The following is an 18,431-nucleotide window of genomic DNA, read 5'->3' as shown; positions in this document are numbered from 1 at the left end:
ATAATTACATGAGTCAAATTGGTCGCTCCCTCTCTCGTTGTGTCTCTTTCCTCCCTTTCAATATTCTTTATTACCTTCATTTGTTTTCTTTTTATTGACTTCTCCTTCTCTTCCTTCCTGGAATCCCTCATTCTCTCTTATTTCTTCCAATTCATTCTTTCTTTTTTCATCTACTCCTTCCTTTCTACCTTCTTGTTTCTTATTTTATTCCGTGTATTAATCCTTCCTTCCTTCCTCCCTTGCTTCCTATGTTTCCGATGAGTTTGTGGACTCAGTGATACGGAACCACTTCCTGTATATCTAAGGTCTTGTTTCTCCCGTCTTAACTTGTTGTAGTTTATTCTTTCATGCTTATATTGCAGCAAGCACTGAGTAATGTTTATTTGAGTGGATCCCAGGGGGGAGATTGTGTGTGTGTGTGTGTGTGTGGGGGGGGGGGGGGTTACACACAGTTGTAATTTATAGTAAATCTAATTAAACAATAAATACAGTGACGGCTTGTCAGTAAATAAACACAATATATACACAGAGAAAGGTCTGAAACTTGGAAAAATAATACCAGAAAACTTGTTGAGTTCAATGGATCTGTGGTGTTTTATGATAGTGTTGCTGCTGTTGATAAAGACATCATGGAGGTGGTGGGAGACACTGTTCAGCACGGACTTCAGTTTTTACCTAAACACTCAGTTATCCCTGGAGTTTATTTATTACATTTTCCCAGGAGGTGATCAACAGCACCAGCCTGGCAGTCCATTACTGATTATAATCACATGCTGGCAGCCCCCATAACTTTCATAGTTTCAGCAGCATGAGAAAGATTTTCCAGATATCACGCATTATGGAATGGAATTGTTTTTTGTTGTCATTGGTTTGAACAGACATGATGTTGTGCAGTTGGTGCTGGAAGTTGCCGTTTAAGGGTTGAAGAAAGTGACAACAAATAGTATTAATGTCAACTGAGAGACTAACATGATACATCAGTCAAATAAAAAAAAAAAAAAAACCACCAGTTTAAAGCCAAATCAAAGAATTAGTGCTTGAGCCTGTTTTTCCCATAAAATATCTTAAGTTTGATAAAGAAGAAAATACATCCAACTGTTCTTGTACATCATACAGAGTAGGCATGGAGCATGGTGTCCAACAATGTGGAAAGATTTTCTGATCTTTAAAAGACAAAAAACACACAGAGAATCAATCACATGTTGTATTGCTGTGTTCTTAATAAAGGGCTGTGAGAGAAAAGTCTTTCTGCACAAACTTAGTATCATCAATGAATTAAGACAGAATGCAAACAGTGGACATTGTTGTGGTGTTTGTGAGAGAAAAATAGGATGACAGAAAAAGTATTTGAGTTACAGCCACAAGTAAAAAGTATCACAACTTCCTATAATGTTTTTGCCTTTTTCATTTCTGCAAACAACACAACAGATCAGGGTCGGTTCCTTTGAATGTTACAGCCTTCTGAAGGCCCCCCATCTGGTTTCTACTGAAAAGATGTGTCTGAAGCACATCTGATGGGGCGATGGGTTCATACATTTTCACTGTTGTGGTAATCATCGCTAAACTGATTGGAACTCAGGTGAAAGTCCATCAATGCTTTTGCACCACACCGCACCTCCATGCATGTTTAAGTATCACTGAGCCTTATCTCCATGTCCATCACATTTTGGGGATGAATCCATGCATGTCTGGGAGAATAATCATCGCCACCCATAGTAAAAACAATTCCCGTTTAGACAAGCCAAGACTGATGCGCAAATGAAATCCTGCAAAACCCACATGAATGATGACCTGATATAAAAGTGTGAGAGTTTCTCTTTTCTTGTACTTCAACGCTGAGCGTTCGGTGAAGACATCATGAGCTCGTCCAGAATCGTCGGCGCCACTCTTCTGCTCATCATCCTGGTCGACAACTTCAGCGACAGTATGAGTAACAAGTCGCTTTGAAATTATTCTGCAGAGACTCGCCGGCCCAGTCTTCTTAAATACCAAAATGATGTGTGTTTCATCTCATCCACATCAATGACATGTTTTATTTTTCAGCTCTTTCTGCTGGATTTCAAGTAACTCCATTGGAAGTACGTCGATGCAGATGCCCATGTAGGTGTTGTCTGGTTCCTCTGTCCGAGAGCTGCTGTCTCGCTCTGCTTCATGCCGACTGCTAGCATTAGTCAGTTTTTGTCTATTAATCCCAGAGGGAAATCTATTAAAGATGATTCTGTCAGAAGTGTGATCATCTTTAAATCTCTTTTCTTCTCATCTGATGTGGAGAGCTCATAGTTAAAAGTGTCAGACTGGTGTATATTCAGTAAGTAGAGAGTAACTCCACTACATTTTAAACAATGTAAAAAGTAACATTGGCAATTAATGACCAAAGGTTGTTTATTTTTCTTTCAAAGGCCTGGTTGTATATTTCTGGTCTTTCTACTATTTCTAGCAAACATGGACGGAAAGTTGTCCACACTGGAGTTTCACAGCAACTTTCTGTTCTCATTCCAGATCATTCTCATGGGAAAAAATTCAGAAAATGTCTCACACCAATTGTGCCCACAAACAATAACGAGAGAACGAGCCTGATCAAATGCATCTGCAGCAACATGAGGCGACGCAGTAAGTGAGATGCAATAAGATGTGGGAGTGAGCTGGAGAGAACTTCTGTTTCGTGCACAGCTTGTTTATTTTTGTGTTTTGTTTTTTTCTTACCTCGCAGACCTTCCACGGCTTCATGCGATCTGCAAAGCCTCAATGATGTATAATTTCTATCCGGTCACCCTGATGTGAACCAGCATGATAATTCTGAGGGGGAGATGTGACATCTGACCCTCAGACGCATCGTTTGAACGGCACAACAAAGCAGTTCAAGTCGCCTGACCATTTCACAAAAGAAGAAGTAACACAAACCAATGCATATCTTTTTAAGTTGATTAAAACATGCAAATGCTAAATGTTTTATTACACTCACATACAGGGTGAAGAACCAATACAAGTATGACTGCAGACTCGAGACACAAAAGCATTGCAGTAATCACAGTCCTGCAGAATATATAATAACCTTAAATGCAGTTTTCTTTAGAGATTCAAACAATATATTAATTTATTTATGGGTTGCAGAGTGTTTTGAGTTGGACGGAATTACTTTGTGTTATATTCATGCTATAAAATGGGTTTATTATGCAATGAGGGGAAAATGACACACAAAGCTGAACTTTCAGGACATTCGCTAAAGCAGATATGCTAAAAAAAAAAAAGCATCATGTTAACTTGCCAAGTTTATTATACTTCAGTGTGATGTAAAAAGTCTCAAGTTACTTGGTTGTGTGATTGTGTTGTGGTGTAAAGTTAAAAACTGTAATAGTTTCTCACTGTGCTTCATGTATTTTTCTACAGTGTATACAAATTAAACATATGCATGGATACCAGTAAGAAGGGTGGACTGTTTTTATTGCCAGTGTAAGTACATATGGTACATACAAGCTTAAATTGTCTTGAGTGGTCTCAGGTGAGATAATGACAGAATGAACCTTCCTTTGCAGGTAAACAATGTTGATCAGCCTATTGTTGTTGGATGATGTCAGATTTCTTTATAAGTTGTATCAATTGAAAGTTGAATATACTGCATATATCAGAGCCAGCTAGCGTCCCACTCAATCAGATACTCAAGCAAATCAAGGAAACTACCTCATTCAAGCTGTTTTTAGGTTTTAGGGTTCCTAAGTGTTATCAGACTTCATTCTGATTGGGAAGGAAGTTAATGTGGAGCTTGTTTTGCAGCTAAAAAATGCTCAATAAAATGAATCCTGTTAATCTGCCGTGCCATCAGCAGTGTCAGCAGCAACCCTCATGGAAGATGTGACTGGGATTGCTTGATAGGGGTGGGATTCATTTGACTGCCCTGTTTTGCTCACTTGCAAAGGGACTGTTGACAACACATCGCTCAAGAAAAATATGTCCGCACTCAAACAGCACCATCCAAAAAAAAAAAAACAATGGCAGGTTTCTAGACCATTTGTAAAGAATAAAATCCTAAAATCATTCCTAAAACAAACAGTGATTCCTCGGGACAGTATGATGTGTTTATTCCTAGGAGATACTGTTAAAGGAAGCAACATTTTCGAATAACAGCCTCATAAATACCAATTTAAGAAATGGTATGGAAGTCAAATCAGGAAAAGTCAACACAACACAAAATATATTGGAAAATTAAATTGAAGCAAAAATCCGATTTACTTGATACTTTTTGTTTTTTTCTTGTGCAAAATTCCACTCAAGGTTTCATCATTGCATTTTACAAACTGTGTGGATCTGGAAAATCTCCACCCATAGTGGCATCAGATTCACCCCTGGACCAACTATCAGGTCCGCTTTGGTTCATTTCAGTTTCATTTGGTCGCAAGAAAGTGTTGAGCTCAGGACTTCTAGATTGAGAATCAAAAGGGGCTGCGATTAAAAACCTGGGGTACTCCACAGGGTGGAGGACAGACTCAAGAAAAAACTTCAAGCTAGACAGAATAACAAGGATTGTCTTCATTTGGATATGGTTTTAGATATCAACCAGCAACCTGCAGGTCAGCAGAGTTGTCATGGGAACAGGGTGCCTTGTTTATTGTCCTGACAGTTTCTTATTTATACCAAAACACTGCAGTTCCACAAACAGCTCCCACATACAGGTGTAGGTAAACGAAGGAAGACGGAAAGAACGAGATGAGTTTGTCACCTGTTCCTGGATAGATTAACTTTGACAGGTAAGTCTTCTGTTTCACCAGTTACACATTTTGAGTTAAACTTTGCTCTGGACCAGAGCACCGATGTGAATCATTCCTTCACAGGCTGTTTCACAATGTGAGAGAGGCACTCTGGTTGAAGAGGCCAGAGCTGAAGAATAACTCAAGTCAGGAGACAGCAGTGTTTAATCCTTTGTGAGGGAGGGGCGTGGAAATTTGTTCTCAGTTACTTCACTGGACTGTATCTCTTATCTTCTTCACTGTCTTCCGCTGGGTATTCATAGTGGAATGATGGTGCAAAGCTTAATGTTTGGTGACCTTCGGTTTTCTCACTGGTGCAAGGATTTTTGAGCAGTGCAGGTAGAAGCAGTTCATAAAACAGGATAATGTACTGCTAATTTAGATTGCCGGGGAGGCTTGTGTTAACGCCCTCTGGGTCTGAAACATGGGTCAGACGAGTTTTTGGTTAAATATTTGTAAAGACCATTTCCTGGAGCTTGCGTCATCTCTGATGCTTTATGAGTAAACCATCTTTCTAATTTTCTCCAGACACTTTGAGATGTCTGAACACAGTAGTGGGTATATTGCAGCAGTAAAAGAAGCACCGAGGGCATTTTATCTTAGAGGAACATGCATGTTGTTGAATTATTTCTGTTCTCATGTGTATGAGAAGAAATCATGGGAGAACATGTGGGTTTAAACTCTGTCACTTATAAAAAAACAAGTAATTGTCCCTTTGTTTATATTATGCCTAATGTCTGGGTTCACAGGAAAAAACATAAAGTAAAGACAGAGAAAGTGTAATACAAAACAAAATCCAAAGTATCCATAAAAATTCACCAATTTAAACAAAGAGGAGAAGCATAACTTGAGGAAACTTTGTATTTTAAAACATACATAAGAAAAAAATAATCATCGGTTAATTATATAGAGTAGACTAAAAATGTACACGCCTCTCAAACCCCTCATATAGTCAATGTCAATAATAATTCCACTTGATAAGAAATCATACAGACCTTTATTTATTAGCGTTCTAACTTCAGCTCATTGTACAACACTGTTCACAGTTACAATGATCTGTGACACTTTAAATGTTATTTTCCCTTGGAGAAAAAAAACGTCATTCTGTACTCCTTTTCACACGGTGATCGAATTTGCTGTACTGTAATTTAACTTTTTGTGATCATATATATTGTATGAGTCACTCATTTCAATGCCCCAACTTCCTCAATGGTCACAGATTGACAGCCATGTCCCGACGGCCGATCCAGACTCAGCCGCAGAGCCGATTTCATGAGGGAGGTCAGTGGAGCACCGGCCTGTGTGAGTGCTACAAAGACATCGGCGACTGTAAGTGTGTGTATAAGGGGTAAAGGACTCATCCACTCTGGTTGACTGTTGGAATGAAGTGTTGACAAGTTGTCATGTTTGCGCCACCAAGGAGTTAAACCCTGTGTTTGTGTGTCTGCAGGCTGTTTGGCTCTGTGCTGCCTCCCGCTGTTCACCTGTAAGGTGACCAGTGCAGTGGGTGCTTGTCCCTTCCTGCCTCTGCTAGACTGTATTGGTTGTGTGCCGCCGGCCTCCCTCGCCATGAGGGCGTCCGTCAGGGAGCGATATGACATCAAGGTACAGTATTACATCTGCCTCTTCAATGACTACTCTCCATCGCCAATATATATTGAGTTTCACACCATTGGACTTGTAGCAGATGTATCTGAATCACAATGTTTGTCCCTTTCGTGTGTTGATGGTAACAGGATCACAGTGTGATCATTTACACTGTCTGGTTTCCCACATGGGGGCTGTTTCTACCCTCAGTGGAGCATCTTTTTCTCACTATGATTACTCTCAGCAGCTCCAGATTCTTAGTTTGTTGGTCATCATTTTCATTCCTCAGTTAGAGAGATTGATTGCAGTCATTGGTATCATCAGTATATCTTATAAATATTGGGCAACAAGGCCCATCCCTATCTTCTAATTGGATAATAACAATATACATGAATAAGGAAGGCAATCAACCTTAGTTTTTATGGCTCTTTGGCTGAATTTACACAGCAAAATCACTAGATTAAGTTCAGATTTCACAATAAAAGCTTATAGAGTTGGTAGTTGTGTGTCTCATTGTGATGGACCGTACATTCGCCCAATGCCAGCTGGGAAATACCACCCAGCCCCTCTTCAAGCCAAAGTTGGATAAAACTAGTATAGAGATGGATGGGAGGAACTGCTCAAGTAATTTTAAGAAACCAAGCAAGGCATTTCAGTCTAATTAAAACAAATTGCAGAGCGACAGTGGTTGCAGAGCTTCAATTAAACTCGCCCGTTCAACAGTGTTGAGATCCAAATGGGAACCGTTATGTTTGGTATTATTTTCTCCTATATATAGTATACAATGTAATCTGATTTTACCATCGTCTGAGCAGGAAAAGAATTGGACTCCTTCTTGTTATTCATGTCACCTTTGACAGCAAGTCCTGCACAGCTTGGGAACCCCTGTACAACACTTTTGTTCAGTTTCATAACATCGTTGTGCATTGCTTGATATGAAGTTATATGACAGTTTTTCTATTTTTTTTCCTGCATCATACATCGTTTTCACTGTTCATTGTGCCTTGTATGGAAGCAACTCATTTAGACTTCTCTGTAACTTAATGAAAATATCACAGGATGAAAGCGACATAAATGATTTGACAGTTTTGTGGAAGCAGAAAAACTTAAAAATCCACAAAAGCACTTTAACCTGTGGTGTTCATGTCATTTAGCCAAGTAAGGTGTCTCCTGTAGTCGTGACCTCGGAATAAGCGCCAAATCAACTAATTCCTTGTCCCCGGGCCACATTCTGCCTTCAGCTAAATTAAACAGAGTAATTATAATCACAGCTGAGGCGAGCGAGACATCCCAGTGATGCGACACTGTGAGAGGACACATGGGAAATAGCTGTGACATTTATAGTAAAACCCAAAGGTAACTTAGCAATGCAAACTTGGTTAAACCCAAATCAGACATACTATCAACCCTGCTTTTCTTCTGTTGTCACACTCACTGAAAACATCAAACTTGTCCATTTTATGGCTGCTGTGTGTACATCGACATGAAATCAGGTAATAAATAAAAGGATAGTCCTGTAACAAGAGCTGTAAATAATGGAATGACTAAACTGCAAGCTGTTGCTGCCCCGCTCGCCTGCTGTGCCGTTTGTCCACACGTTCACCCACGTGCATGGCCGCACATCAAGTCTCCGTCACCCAGCAGTGCTCCTCTAAACACAGAGCAGATGTTTCACATGCAAACGGCACATGCCAGAGCGAAAGGTGTGAGGTCTGATGGGCTGGATAAGCGCTGCCTGGCCGTTTCTGGGCCGCCGAGGAGAAGCACAGATAAGGGATGGAGGTGGTGGGAGTGGTTGGAGGCCAGGCAGGCAGAGGCTGGAGCGCTGCCATCGGAGAGGAGGCGGCTGGTAATGTTGTCCTCTCTGGAGGCGGAGTGGGCCGTGGATCGCTGTCAATATTGCAGAGCATGAGCTCGGAGGATGCCAGAAGTTCTTATGAAAACAGATCACAGCATGTAGGTTGTTGTGGAAGAAGCTAATGCTGCGTAGCATTGAGAATGAAGCTGCGGATTCAGGCCAATTAGATCAAAGTTTTGCAATCCTTCTATTGTTTCGGTTTACTTCTCAGGTCAACATGTTTTAGCAATGATGCGTGTGAATAAAACCATCAGGTTTACTCATACTTTTGTGTCCGTATTGAATATTTCAGGGTTTTTTGTGGCTCTTTCTGGTCCTTTAGTGTCTCTATATGATGGTTTTTGGCTGCCATTGTTCAAATTTCTGGTGTGTGTGATTTCTGTATTTTTAAGGATATTTTGTGTTTCTTTTGGATCCCTGGTCGTTCTCTAGTCTTCAGTGTGTAGATGTTGTGCTTCTATGTGTAGTATCTTTTAGTGTCTGTCTGATCATCTTGCATCTGTTTCCGTCTGTCTCTTACTGTCTTTTTGTTTTGTTTTGGGTTTTTTTCTCTCTGTGGTTGTTTTCAAGCTATGTTTTGAAGTGCTATGTCATTACTTGTCTTCCTTTGTCAACTTACACTTTGCTGTGTTTGTTCATTCCTTTTGGATATTTTTTTGGATACCATTTGGGTTATTTTCCATATCTGTATGGGGTATTTTTGTCTCTTGGGTTCAATTTTCACTGAAAATATTTGACAGAGGTTTTGTGCACCCGTGGCTTCCTTTGCATCACTTTGCAGGACTTTTACATCTCTGATTTTTTTGTATGTGTTAGTGGCAGATTGTCATCTTGTTCTGTTATGCTTTTGTTCACCTTCTGCTCTTTTAGTGCTATAGAGTAATAGACTTGCATCTTTTTATATTGTTGTGATTGTATTGCATCATTTTGGAACTCTTTTGTTTGTCAATATGGTTCTTTTGAGTTTCATGTAATTTTATAGTCATTTTGTTTAAAAAACAAATTACTTATTCTGCAAAAAAGAACATTCTTAACATTCCCTCATCTTTCATGACAACACAATTTGAAGATTACGCAAGTTAAAATGTGAGTTGACAGCTTACAAATATGTAATAACACATTGATTAACCAAATGATGGAAAAGTGCACAAACCAGGAGGCTGGGTTTCTACAATCTTCTTTATGTATGTTAAATGTATATGCATACTATATATCAAGATCAAGCCTGCAAGTTACATATAGATATATACATACATACAGGCCTGTTCACAGGCACATACTGATAATTTTAGTCATTGGTGTCACCCTCCTACACTGAATCCACGGGGGAGCCGGGATGACTGAGAGAACAATACTGTATCTTTCAATAAAAAGCAGTACACTCATGATTCGCATTGCAATTTTTCGAAAGATAGGTAAAGGTATGTCTGCAGCCATGAACTAAAACTGAATGTTTTGCATACATAGAGAACAAAAAGGACTTCTTATAGACCAGGCTGAGAGAACCAAAGACCCTATAGGAAATGTCCCGGTCTGTTGGAGACAATGAAGAGTAGATCTTCAGTAGCTTCTGCACTGATGAAGGTCCGACTATAGTACTTAACACACAATTGTATCAGAATCCTTAAGCCTTGAAGGTGAAGAGATGATTGTGTTGATGTCACCTCCCACATTGAATTCACAGCATGGTTGAATGGCTATTAATCACAGTGCTAAAGCTCACAATTACAATCCTATCAAGACAAGGTTAGAGAATAACAAATAACGCTGTCATAAAGAAAGAAGAAAGATCAACTCTTGGATATGTGCTGACTCAGCCTCATGAAAGTCACATGCTCGAGCTGCACATGGAGATCTTTTACATGCTGCTGCCTTCTTACTGGGTCTCTCAGACTTTATTGATCCATCAGATCTCACCCACCAATGTTTTCCAGCCCGACGCTAACTGGCAAGAGCTTTTAGTTTTTGGTTTTCTTTCTGTTGCTATGAGCAAAGACCTGGCTGCCTGAAACCGGCTGTGTCCAGAAGGTGGATCCTCACCAAAACACAAGAAGACAACTCTCTTTCTTGAAGCGGTTTGCTTCATGTGTTTTACACTTATGGATTAGTGGTGCCTTAAAGGTCATGGAAACAAGCTTCCCACTGCCACGTCGAGGTTTCTCTGAAGATTTCCTTTAACCCCCAAAACTGCTCATCGGGGAACCAGATGACATGAAGAAGAAGTAGAAATACACCTTGTGTGTCTTTTTCTTTAACATAAATTACACTCTCACACACATTATAATGTGGCTTTTCTGATCTGTTGTATTGCACATCTGTAACAACTAATAATGTTTTATCCATTTTAAATATCAGGAATAACTTAGTCGTATGGGATATTTGAGCAATTGTAGTAATAACATTTTGCCAATTTTATAATAAGTTATTGTAATAAGGAGTAACATTTTAGGAAAATAAATGACTGAAGCCAATATTGTATTGATACATAAATAGGACTGCAGTATGTCGAAATAAGTTTTTTGCAATTTGCATAAAAGTTATAGTGGATGACACAATTGTCATACTCACTAACTGAGGATAAGTGCTGTGCAGCAGTTTGTTACATTATTGGTCGCTACACATGTCAGTAAAGATATCTCCTTTGCACTTAAATGGAAATGTTCATCTCTTTGTGTCAAGCCTCCCACCTGAGTTCAGGCCGCTCTCTGCGTCTCTTGCAGGGCAGCGTGTGGAGCGACTGCCTGTACGGATGCTGCTGCTACCCGTTATCCTGGCTCCAGATCTCCAGGGAGCTGAAGAGAAGAGCAGCAGCATCCCACTCCACCTCCTCCTCTTCATCCTCCTCCTCGGTCAGATACAGCGCTCTGACGTCCCTGCAGGGGGCGCACTTGGTCTGAACACCGGCAGATCTTGGTCCTCCAGAGTACAGGAGTTGGATTTAATCACACTTCCTCCAGTCTGCAGCCACTCCCTGTTACCTCAGAGGATTGAGCAGACACAATGAGTCCTGCAGCGAGGCGGAAAGTTCAGTTTGTTCCAAGATGAAGTGAATGAACTTTGATAAAAACTCATTCCCGAGCTCTTCTTTAATTGGGTCTTTAAAAAAAAAAGAAAAGAAAAAAAGAAAAAAATCCCATTTCTGGGGTTCATTCAGCAGTGAGAAATAACACAGATGCACAAAGGATTCATCACATAATTTGAGTTTTTAAAAATGAACAGAAAGAGTCCAAAATCTTGAGCGAAATCTTCAAAGAGCAAATAGTAAACTTTTCTGAATTGCTAATGCAAAAATGATGTGTTTTGACTTGAAATGTCGTATCGTAAATGGGGCTTTGGCTTCATATGGTACACTAAAGTCAGTTTAGTGAAATGAAACGTTCCATGTTGGCAGGAGGAACATTTGATTCACTGGCACTGAACTGAAGTCATTATGAAGAGTGACTTTGCCATCTGACCTTCAATATTGTCTGTGGTTGACTTTTCTGCTTTTATCCCTTCTTGTTGTTCCTCCTTTAAAACTCCATGTGATGAGCAGTCACCCACATGTATTTCTGCACACATAATCCCCTTCATGATGCTCAGGATATTAAAATTGAATTGAATAGGCTCAGGATGCCATGAATGTCCACTGGGTTTCAGTTGGATGTTGAAAATGTTTTTATTTACACTCCTACAAAATCTAATGGGACTGTAAAGTTGCTGTGGTGTATACCTCAGCTTTTTGGATATAAAACTATATGCATTCCCATTTCATGCTATGCCGTCCGTGTTTTATTAAGTCCCTCTTGTCAAAAAATGTTTAGTTTTTTACTGTATGGCTTCAAAAAAGAAACCCCATAGCTGAATCAAAGAAGTTTGTTATCTCCTGCATTTGCTCGAAGAAGAAAGCTGCTTTGAACTCACACAAAAAAATGTGAATATAAATATCTTGAGGGTCATTTCTGGCCAAATCTTTAAGTTTGGTGCAGGAACTCAAACATCCAGGTCACAAACACTGGGGATGGACTTTAAACTTAACAAATAGATCTGCATCTGTTTCTAATAATGAAGAAGGTGGTTGGTTCATTACAATAAATGATTTAATCTACACGATTTTTGATTTTCTGTGAGCAAACCTCATCAAGCACATAACTGTTCATGTTGTTTAGGCTCATGTGTGGAAAAAAAGTCAATATAGAGAAAAAAAAGACAAGAGAAAGAAGTTGTTTTTTAAGTTGGTTTTCCTCACTCCTAAATGATTTCTTGGACATTCATGTTCCCGAAAATGTTTTCATTTGTTTGTTGTTGTTTTTACATGTACTTTTCAACTTGAGATATTTGTGAAATCATCAGCTTTTTTTTATTTGTACTCGTAATTTTATATTTTTTTGATTCAATTTGCACTATTGCTACATTTCTTTCCATCATCTGACCACCTGTGGAAATTAAAGATGCAATATGTAAAATTCATGCACTGTTAATTTTGTGCACTGGGTGGCAGCAATGTGTGACTTTAGTATCCAATTTGTATTCACTGTTGCTTTTTATTTCTGTTTCTGTTGTTTTTACTATTCAGTCTGCATTTTTTTTCTCATCTTCAGCATCCATACGGACAAGACAAGTATCCAATGATGAAATATTCCTGTCTGTATCATTAAAGTGGTGCTGCAACCTAATTCAACACTATTTCTGCGGAATTGTTCGAACGGGTTCTATAAAACAAACTTTCAATATTGTGATAATGATGATGTGCAAACAGCAGACTGATGAGAATTGAAGGAAGCGTCTGAATCAACAACATCTCTGTGAACGTGACGGTCTCCTTCAACCTTTTCACGTATCGCGGTCAAACAAATTGCTAGCATAGTTCAGACGTGACTTCATTTCAACCTGCGATAACGTCTGAGATTTGTAAAATGATGCGAGAGGGACAGACGTCTGGTGGCCGACATTTTGTCCGGAGTCAGACTGGAAAGACCGGTCGGTGTCGTGTCCCTCCAGTATCCCGTCACGCTGTCGTTCCTACTGCTGCTTAGCAGCCATACAAGATGTCCCAAAGCCCTGCAGATCTGTCAGTCACCTTCCAGGTGTTGAACACAGTCTGCCCTTTACGCTTGAGCACATTAAGGTAAGAACAGCAACACTGATGCATCAATGCCTTCATATATTATGAAGTGTAGTTTTATTTAGAGATTTAAAATACCCTAAGAGTTTGTTTAATTTCATGACGAAAAATGCGGATTACAAACAATATAGACCATATAAGTCAGTTTATTATTTGTACAGCTGCTTGGTTATCTGGTGATAGTCTGTTAAATTCCTGTACCTTGGTCCAATACTTTGGTTGTGCATACCATCAAACTGAATTCCAGATGTTTTAGATTTGAGTTTTTAAACACAGATATTGTGGTAAAGAAATAAGGTACAAGGTGCACAGATTAAAATAAAGAATAAAGAATAAATTTAAAGATTAAACAAATTGTAATATAACTTGGAAATCCTTAAAATCAGCATTTTTTTGAGTTGGAGGTTCATTGATTGTGAAATGCAGCTTTCTTTTGCAAATATCTTCAATACATTAAACGTCACAAACTTGGTTGAGCTAAATTGTACATGCCGGTGCAGGAGGGAAATCTACGATCTTCATGCATGAACAAATCCTTCTTCTTACAGAAAAGCATACATATTACTTGCACATACACAGAGCACAAGCACTTCCAATACACAATGTTTAAAATTTTCACATTGCGTATTGAGGACTTGATCGCATTAAGATATACTTAGAGATAAGGTCGTCAAGCAATGACAACACAGTCATCTCATCACGTTCAAAATAAATCTAAAGAACTCCAGCAGTTTCAAATGAGCAAGCAGAGCAGGAAGAAACCTCCAGCAGAACCACAATGCAAATGCAAATAAAATGCAATTTGATCATTCTAAATCTGTAAGGAGAAATGTTTCATTATCATTTGTTCATGCTTGTGCAAATTCTAGACCTTTGGGTGCAGTGGACTGCAGCCCCTGTACCTCACATGAGATCTTTATCTGTTAAGTGTTTGTGTTTCTCCCCCCTTCGAATTAGTTGTGTTTTTACGATCATGTAAGACAGACCACAGGACCCAGTTTGAACCAGTGTGTTTTTACAACTTGTGAACCCGCCCACTGAGCTATCAATAAAGAAGGCTGGTAGAGAGCGTTCTGTGAAGACTTCTGGGTGAACCCTGTGAGGTGAACTTGGTGTCTTCCCTTGCTGCAAGTACCTTGATTGTTTCTTGATTCACGTGTCTTCTCTTTATTTACCTATTTCAGGGGTTTAGACCTGACAAAATGCTGGTTATCAAACTTCAAAAAGTCAACATAAGCTGCAGTTTTGGTATATAGTCCAAAGTGATGGATCAACTTTATAAAAGTTAAAACATGTTCTAACTAAATAAATGAGAAATGAACAAGGAAAAAAAGCACAGTAGGCAGCATACAGCTCAGACTACAAGATAGAAACAAAAAGTTAATGGGGCATCCAGAGAGAAGATAGAAGACAGAATCAATGAATGACAGTTCTCAAAAAAAAAGTTTGCTTTATTTTGCAATTCTCAGCAAGGTAGAACTTCTGCAGTTATGAGGCTATTTGGAAAAAATGCAAATAAAAGTAATAGGTAATTGTGTTTTCTATGCATTAAGCATGAAATTATCCAAAATAATGCCTCTTGGAAGATTTGTTGTTGTCCACAACTATTTTTATAGAAAATGAAGCAAATCTAGTCTAATCTGAAGACATCCCCAGACAGTGTTTGCTTGTGTGGAAAAAAAAACCTAATATGATCTAAAATCAGTTTGAATATATTAATTTTGTGCTGTAGACATGTGGGGTAAGATCAACAATACAGTCATGACCCAACCCCGGCCCTTCATCGCGTCCTCCACATCCAACGAGTGGTCCTCCGGCGTCCTTGACTGCTTCCAGGACCTTCCCCACTGTGAGTGCTCTGCTTTGTTTTCGTGCAGAAAGAACAGGTGAACACACTTGACAAAGTCCAGGACATCAGACGACATGTGGACACAACTCTTGGTACACATGCCGTGGTTAAAGCACACACTCTTGTCTCCGTGAAACCTGAAACTAACGACCCTCTTATCACTCTGTGGAATTTTAGCATGCTGTTAAAGGGTGGAAAGGATTTGTGCTATTCTGCGTTCTGACTGGTTTAGAGAGTTCAACTGTGATAATGTGTGGAAACGAGGCCCAGAAGCTCAGCATGGGATGTATTGGGGCTGATGTTATCCAGCTGTGATCTCTAATCAGCACATCTTTGTCTCAGGTTGCTTTGCGTTCTGGTGCTTACCCTGCTTCACCTGTATTACGGCTCACGAGGCCGGCGAGTGTCCGTTGCTACCAGTGCTGGATGCTTTCGGGGTCATCCCGCCGATGACCACGGCCCTCAGGGTGTCGGTGCGCCAGCGATACGGGATCGAGGTACTTACACAGCGCGGCTTTATCAGTACTGGAACACCAGCATCAGAGTCACTGCTGCATTCCGTCTTTATCTAATCTGTGATCAGCCTCCGACCTGTTCACCACAATCTGTGTACACACTTCCCACAAACATCCAGCAATTCATGTGGCGTGCTCGTTAAAGAAGGTCACACACTGTGGTCTTCTGCGATTAAAGACTGGGAAAATATAACTAGTTTCATGGGTATGCAAATCTTTCATGACCACTGTGAGGGTGTTTGTTGCGTCATGCAGTTTTGCATGTTTACTGTTTTTTTGTGGACTATACGTCGCATTTAAAATGTTCTTTTTTAAGGTTTTTGAACATTCATGCAATTTATATTTACTGTTATATACCATCTGGGACCACTAGGTGTCACTGCATTACAGCAGAATGATGCTACAGTGCCACTGAAAAAAAACTTCAATTATCTAACTGACAAAGCAAGAAAACTGTCACAATGAATAAAAGCTACACAGCAGAATAAAAAAAAACAAAAAAAACATGAGCAGTACAAAACAGAAGCAGAGCAGCAGGAAAGATTCAGAGTGTGTCAGAAATTTGTGAGGGACTGGAGCAAAGCAGAGAAACTCCGAGACCCCATTTACACACATTTTGATGTGAAAATGTATTGTTATCGTTTCAGAATTGTTTGAATTTTACACGGCAACGTTGTGAAAATCGATGTCCGTTTACATCGAATCGTCAGAAACGCTGAAATCAGACTAGTTCCCTTCTTACCACCCCCTTGTCTAACGGTGACTCTGTCTTCACAGGGAACGGTATGTAAGGACTGCGTGTACGCCTGCTTCTGCGGGCCTTGCACCTGGTGTCAGATATCCAGAGAGATCAAAACCAGGACGAAACCGATCACAGCCATCAAGAATTAGCTTAACTTGTACATGTAAGTAGTACAAAACAATTAGAGAGGTTCAATAACTGCAGCTCATGAGTCATTCTTGGGAACTCAACAGTTAGGTGTTTTTAAATATGGAGCTAAACTGTGCTCTGCTAAAAGGAAAACGCATTCTAGAGGAAGGAACTCAAAAAGATGAGCTGATGAATGTGCTCACAGACCTTCGCAAGCTTTATTAGCCCTTTTATTGTAATTTTGGTTTTGCAAGTGATTCTTAAAACAGAATCACGGTGGAAAAATTGGTTTGATTTTAGGGAATAAAGTTGTTTGGGTTTTTATTAACAATTTGTCCGTCTTTTTACTTTAATTTCAGTTTGATATTAAACTTACATGTTTGTACAAACTAGCTGCATTTCTCAGGTTGTATCACTGAGTTTTTCCACAAATAGTTTCAATTTAACTGGTCTTTTCATACAGTGGATGTTTTATTTCACTTTCAATATGAAAAAGTAAACAAGAGTTTGCAAGTTCTGGAATTTAACTATTCTTGAAATTGAATCCCCAAGTGTATGAGCTATTTTTTTTTTCTTCCAATAATGTTTGATTATTTACATTGGCTGAGCCTAATATGCTATATTTTCCCTCTTCCGTACTTCTCTGTACAGACCATCATGACAGTAAGGCTGTTTTGTCATTAGTTTTTGTCTGTGTGCAGGACCAATTAATTTGTGCATGATCTTTCTATGATAAAGCAGGCTTTCTATGCATTAATGCACATAGTTCTATATCTATGAACGTAGGTCGTGGCTAAAAAACAACTACAAAAAACTAACATAGATCAGCTATTTGATATCGTTAGACCCCGTATTGCAGTGGTGCCATCTGTAAATGAAGGTTATACATGTAAATAAAGTAACAATCTTATCGATTCAAAGGTCATTCAAGCTTATGAATGCCAAAAAGCTTTTGTTTCGTAATAATGTGACGTAAGCATGCAAGAGCCAGAGGTCAAATTACCTACAAATAACTATTTAACCGCAAATGTGAGTTGGTACAAACAAAGTTTGAATAAAAACAAGAAAACCACTTGAAAATACCTTCAAAGGTTTGATTTCAACTCCAGCGTCAGGGTTGCATGAAATTCCAACATGTGTTTTGATTAATAGTAAACAGTATCTGAGAAAAGCCTGTGAACACCGTCATGGGGATCTAAATGAGCCATATCATGACACGGAACAATTGGAGGAAGGAAAAGCTCTGAAACCAGCAAACGTCTTAGCAGCTTTGTTCACATGTTTGTGAGCAGGAGGTCAGCTTTGAAAAGGTGCAATGAATGTAGAAACAGTCCCACGAGACACATCGTGGTGCCTGTTTTTGATTTTCGGGCCTTCCTGATTGGAGTGTTCACCATGGCAACGGACGTGTTTGGCAGCAATGTGCAGCTTCGGTCTCTCAAACCCTGACTGGCTGCAATTCAAATGTCTCCTCCAGAGCACCATTTCGTTTGGTTTTATTTCATAGCACCTTCTCGTCCACTGGTGTGTGCCTGTGTTGAGAAAGGTCATCTGAGTCTCGCCTTTTCATGAATGAACGTGTGGTGCTTTTATGAGGAAGAAGGGATCTGAATTACATTATGGTAATATACCTTCTTTTTTATTAATGTAGTGTTTAAGTGTAGGATAGCTTTTTTTTTAGCCTGGTTTTCTTTCGAAGTAACATCTTTAAATGGGTGTGATTCCTTTAACTTACATGATGTAGTGGAATCAGACTGAGCTGCACGACAGAGGATGATCTCCATCCTCCCTATTGGTTGTTTGCATTCTGACATGTGACCAATTACATAATTCCAAAACACCAGCTCTTTTGCCTTATTTCACTGTAAGTAAGATCCGTGTGGTTTATTCTGTTGTTTTACCAGA

The 18,431-nt window shown here is 39.4% G+C and overlaps 2 protein-coding genes across 2 annotated transcripts; both read left to right on the top strand.

Moving 5' to 3' along the window:
* Window positions 1-5,971: 5,971 nt before the first annotated feature.
* Window positions 5,972-11,084, top strand: LOC308147297 (placenta-specific gene 8 protein-like; the record flags this gene model as incomplete). The annotated part of the gene is made up of 3 exons (XM_080519404.1): window positions 5,972-6,071; window positions 6,193-6,347; window positions 10,908-11,084. The coding sequence occupies 3 exons, from the start codon at window positions 5,972-5,974 to the stop codon at window positions 11,082-11,084; spliced, it is 432 nt and encodes a 143-aa protein (XP_080375530.1).
* Window positions 11,085-15,025: 3,941 nt separating this feature from the next.
* LOC308147296 (cornifelin homolog A-like) lies at window positions 15,026-16,546 on the top strand (the record flags this gene model as incomplete). The annotated part of the gene is made up of 3 exons (XM_080519403.1): window positions 15,026-15,140; window positions 15,483-15,637; window positions 16,433-16,546. 3 exons carry the CDS (start codon window positions 15,026-15,028, stop codon window positions 16,544-16,546), a joined length of 384 nt encoding a protein of 127 aa, XP_080375529.1.
* Window positions 16,547-18,431: the final 1,885 nt, after the last annotated feature.

This window comes from Blennius ocellaris (assembly GCF_963422515.1).
Source record: "Blennius ocellaris genome assembly, chromosome: 23".
Lineage (NCBI taxonomy): Eukaryota > Metazoa > Chordata > Actinopteri > Blenniiformes > Blenniidae > Blennius > Blennius ocellaris.
Note: the sequence above shows the minus strand (reverse complement) of the source record. Positions and strands in the feature narration are given on the sequence as shown.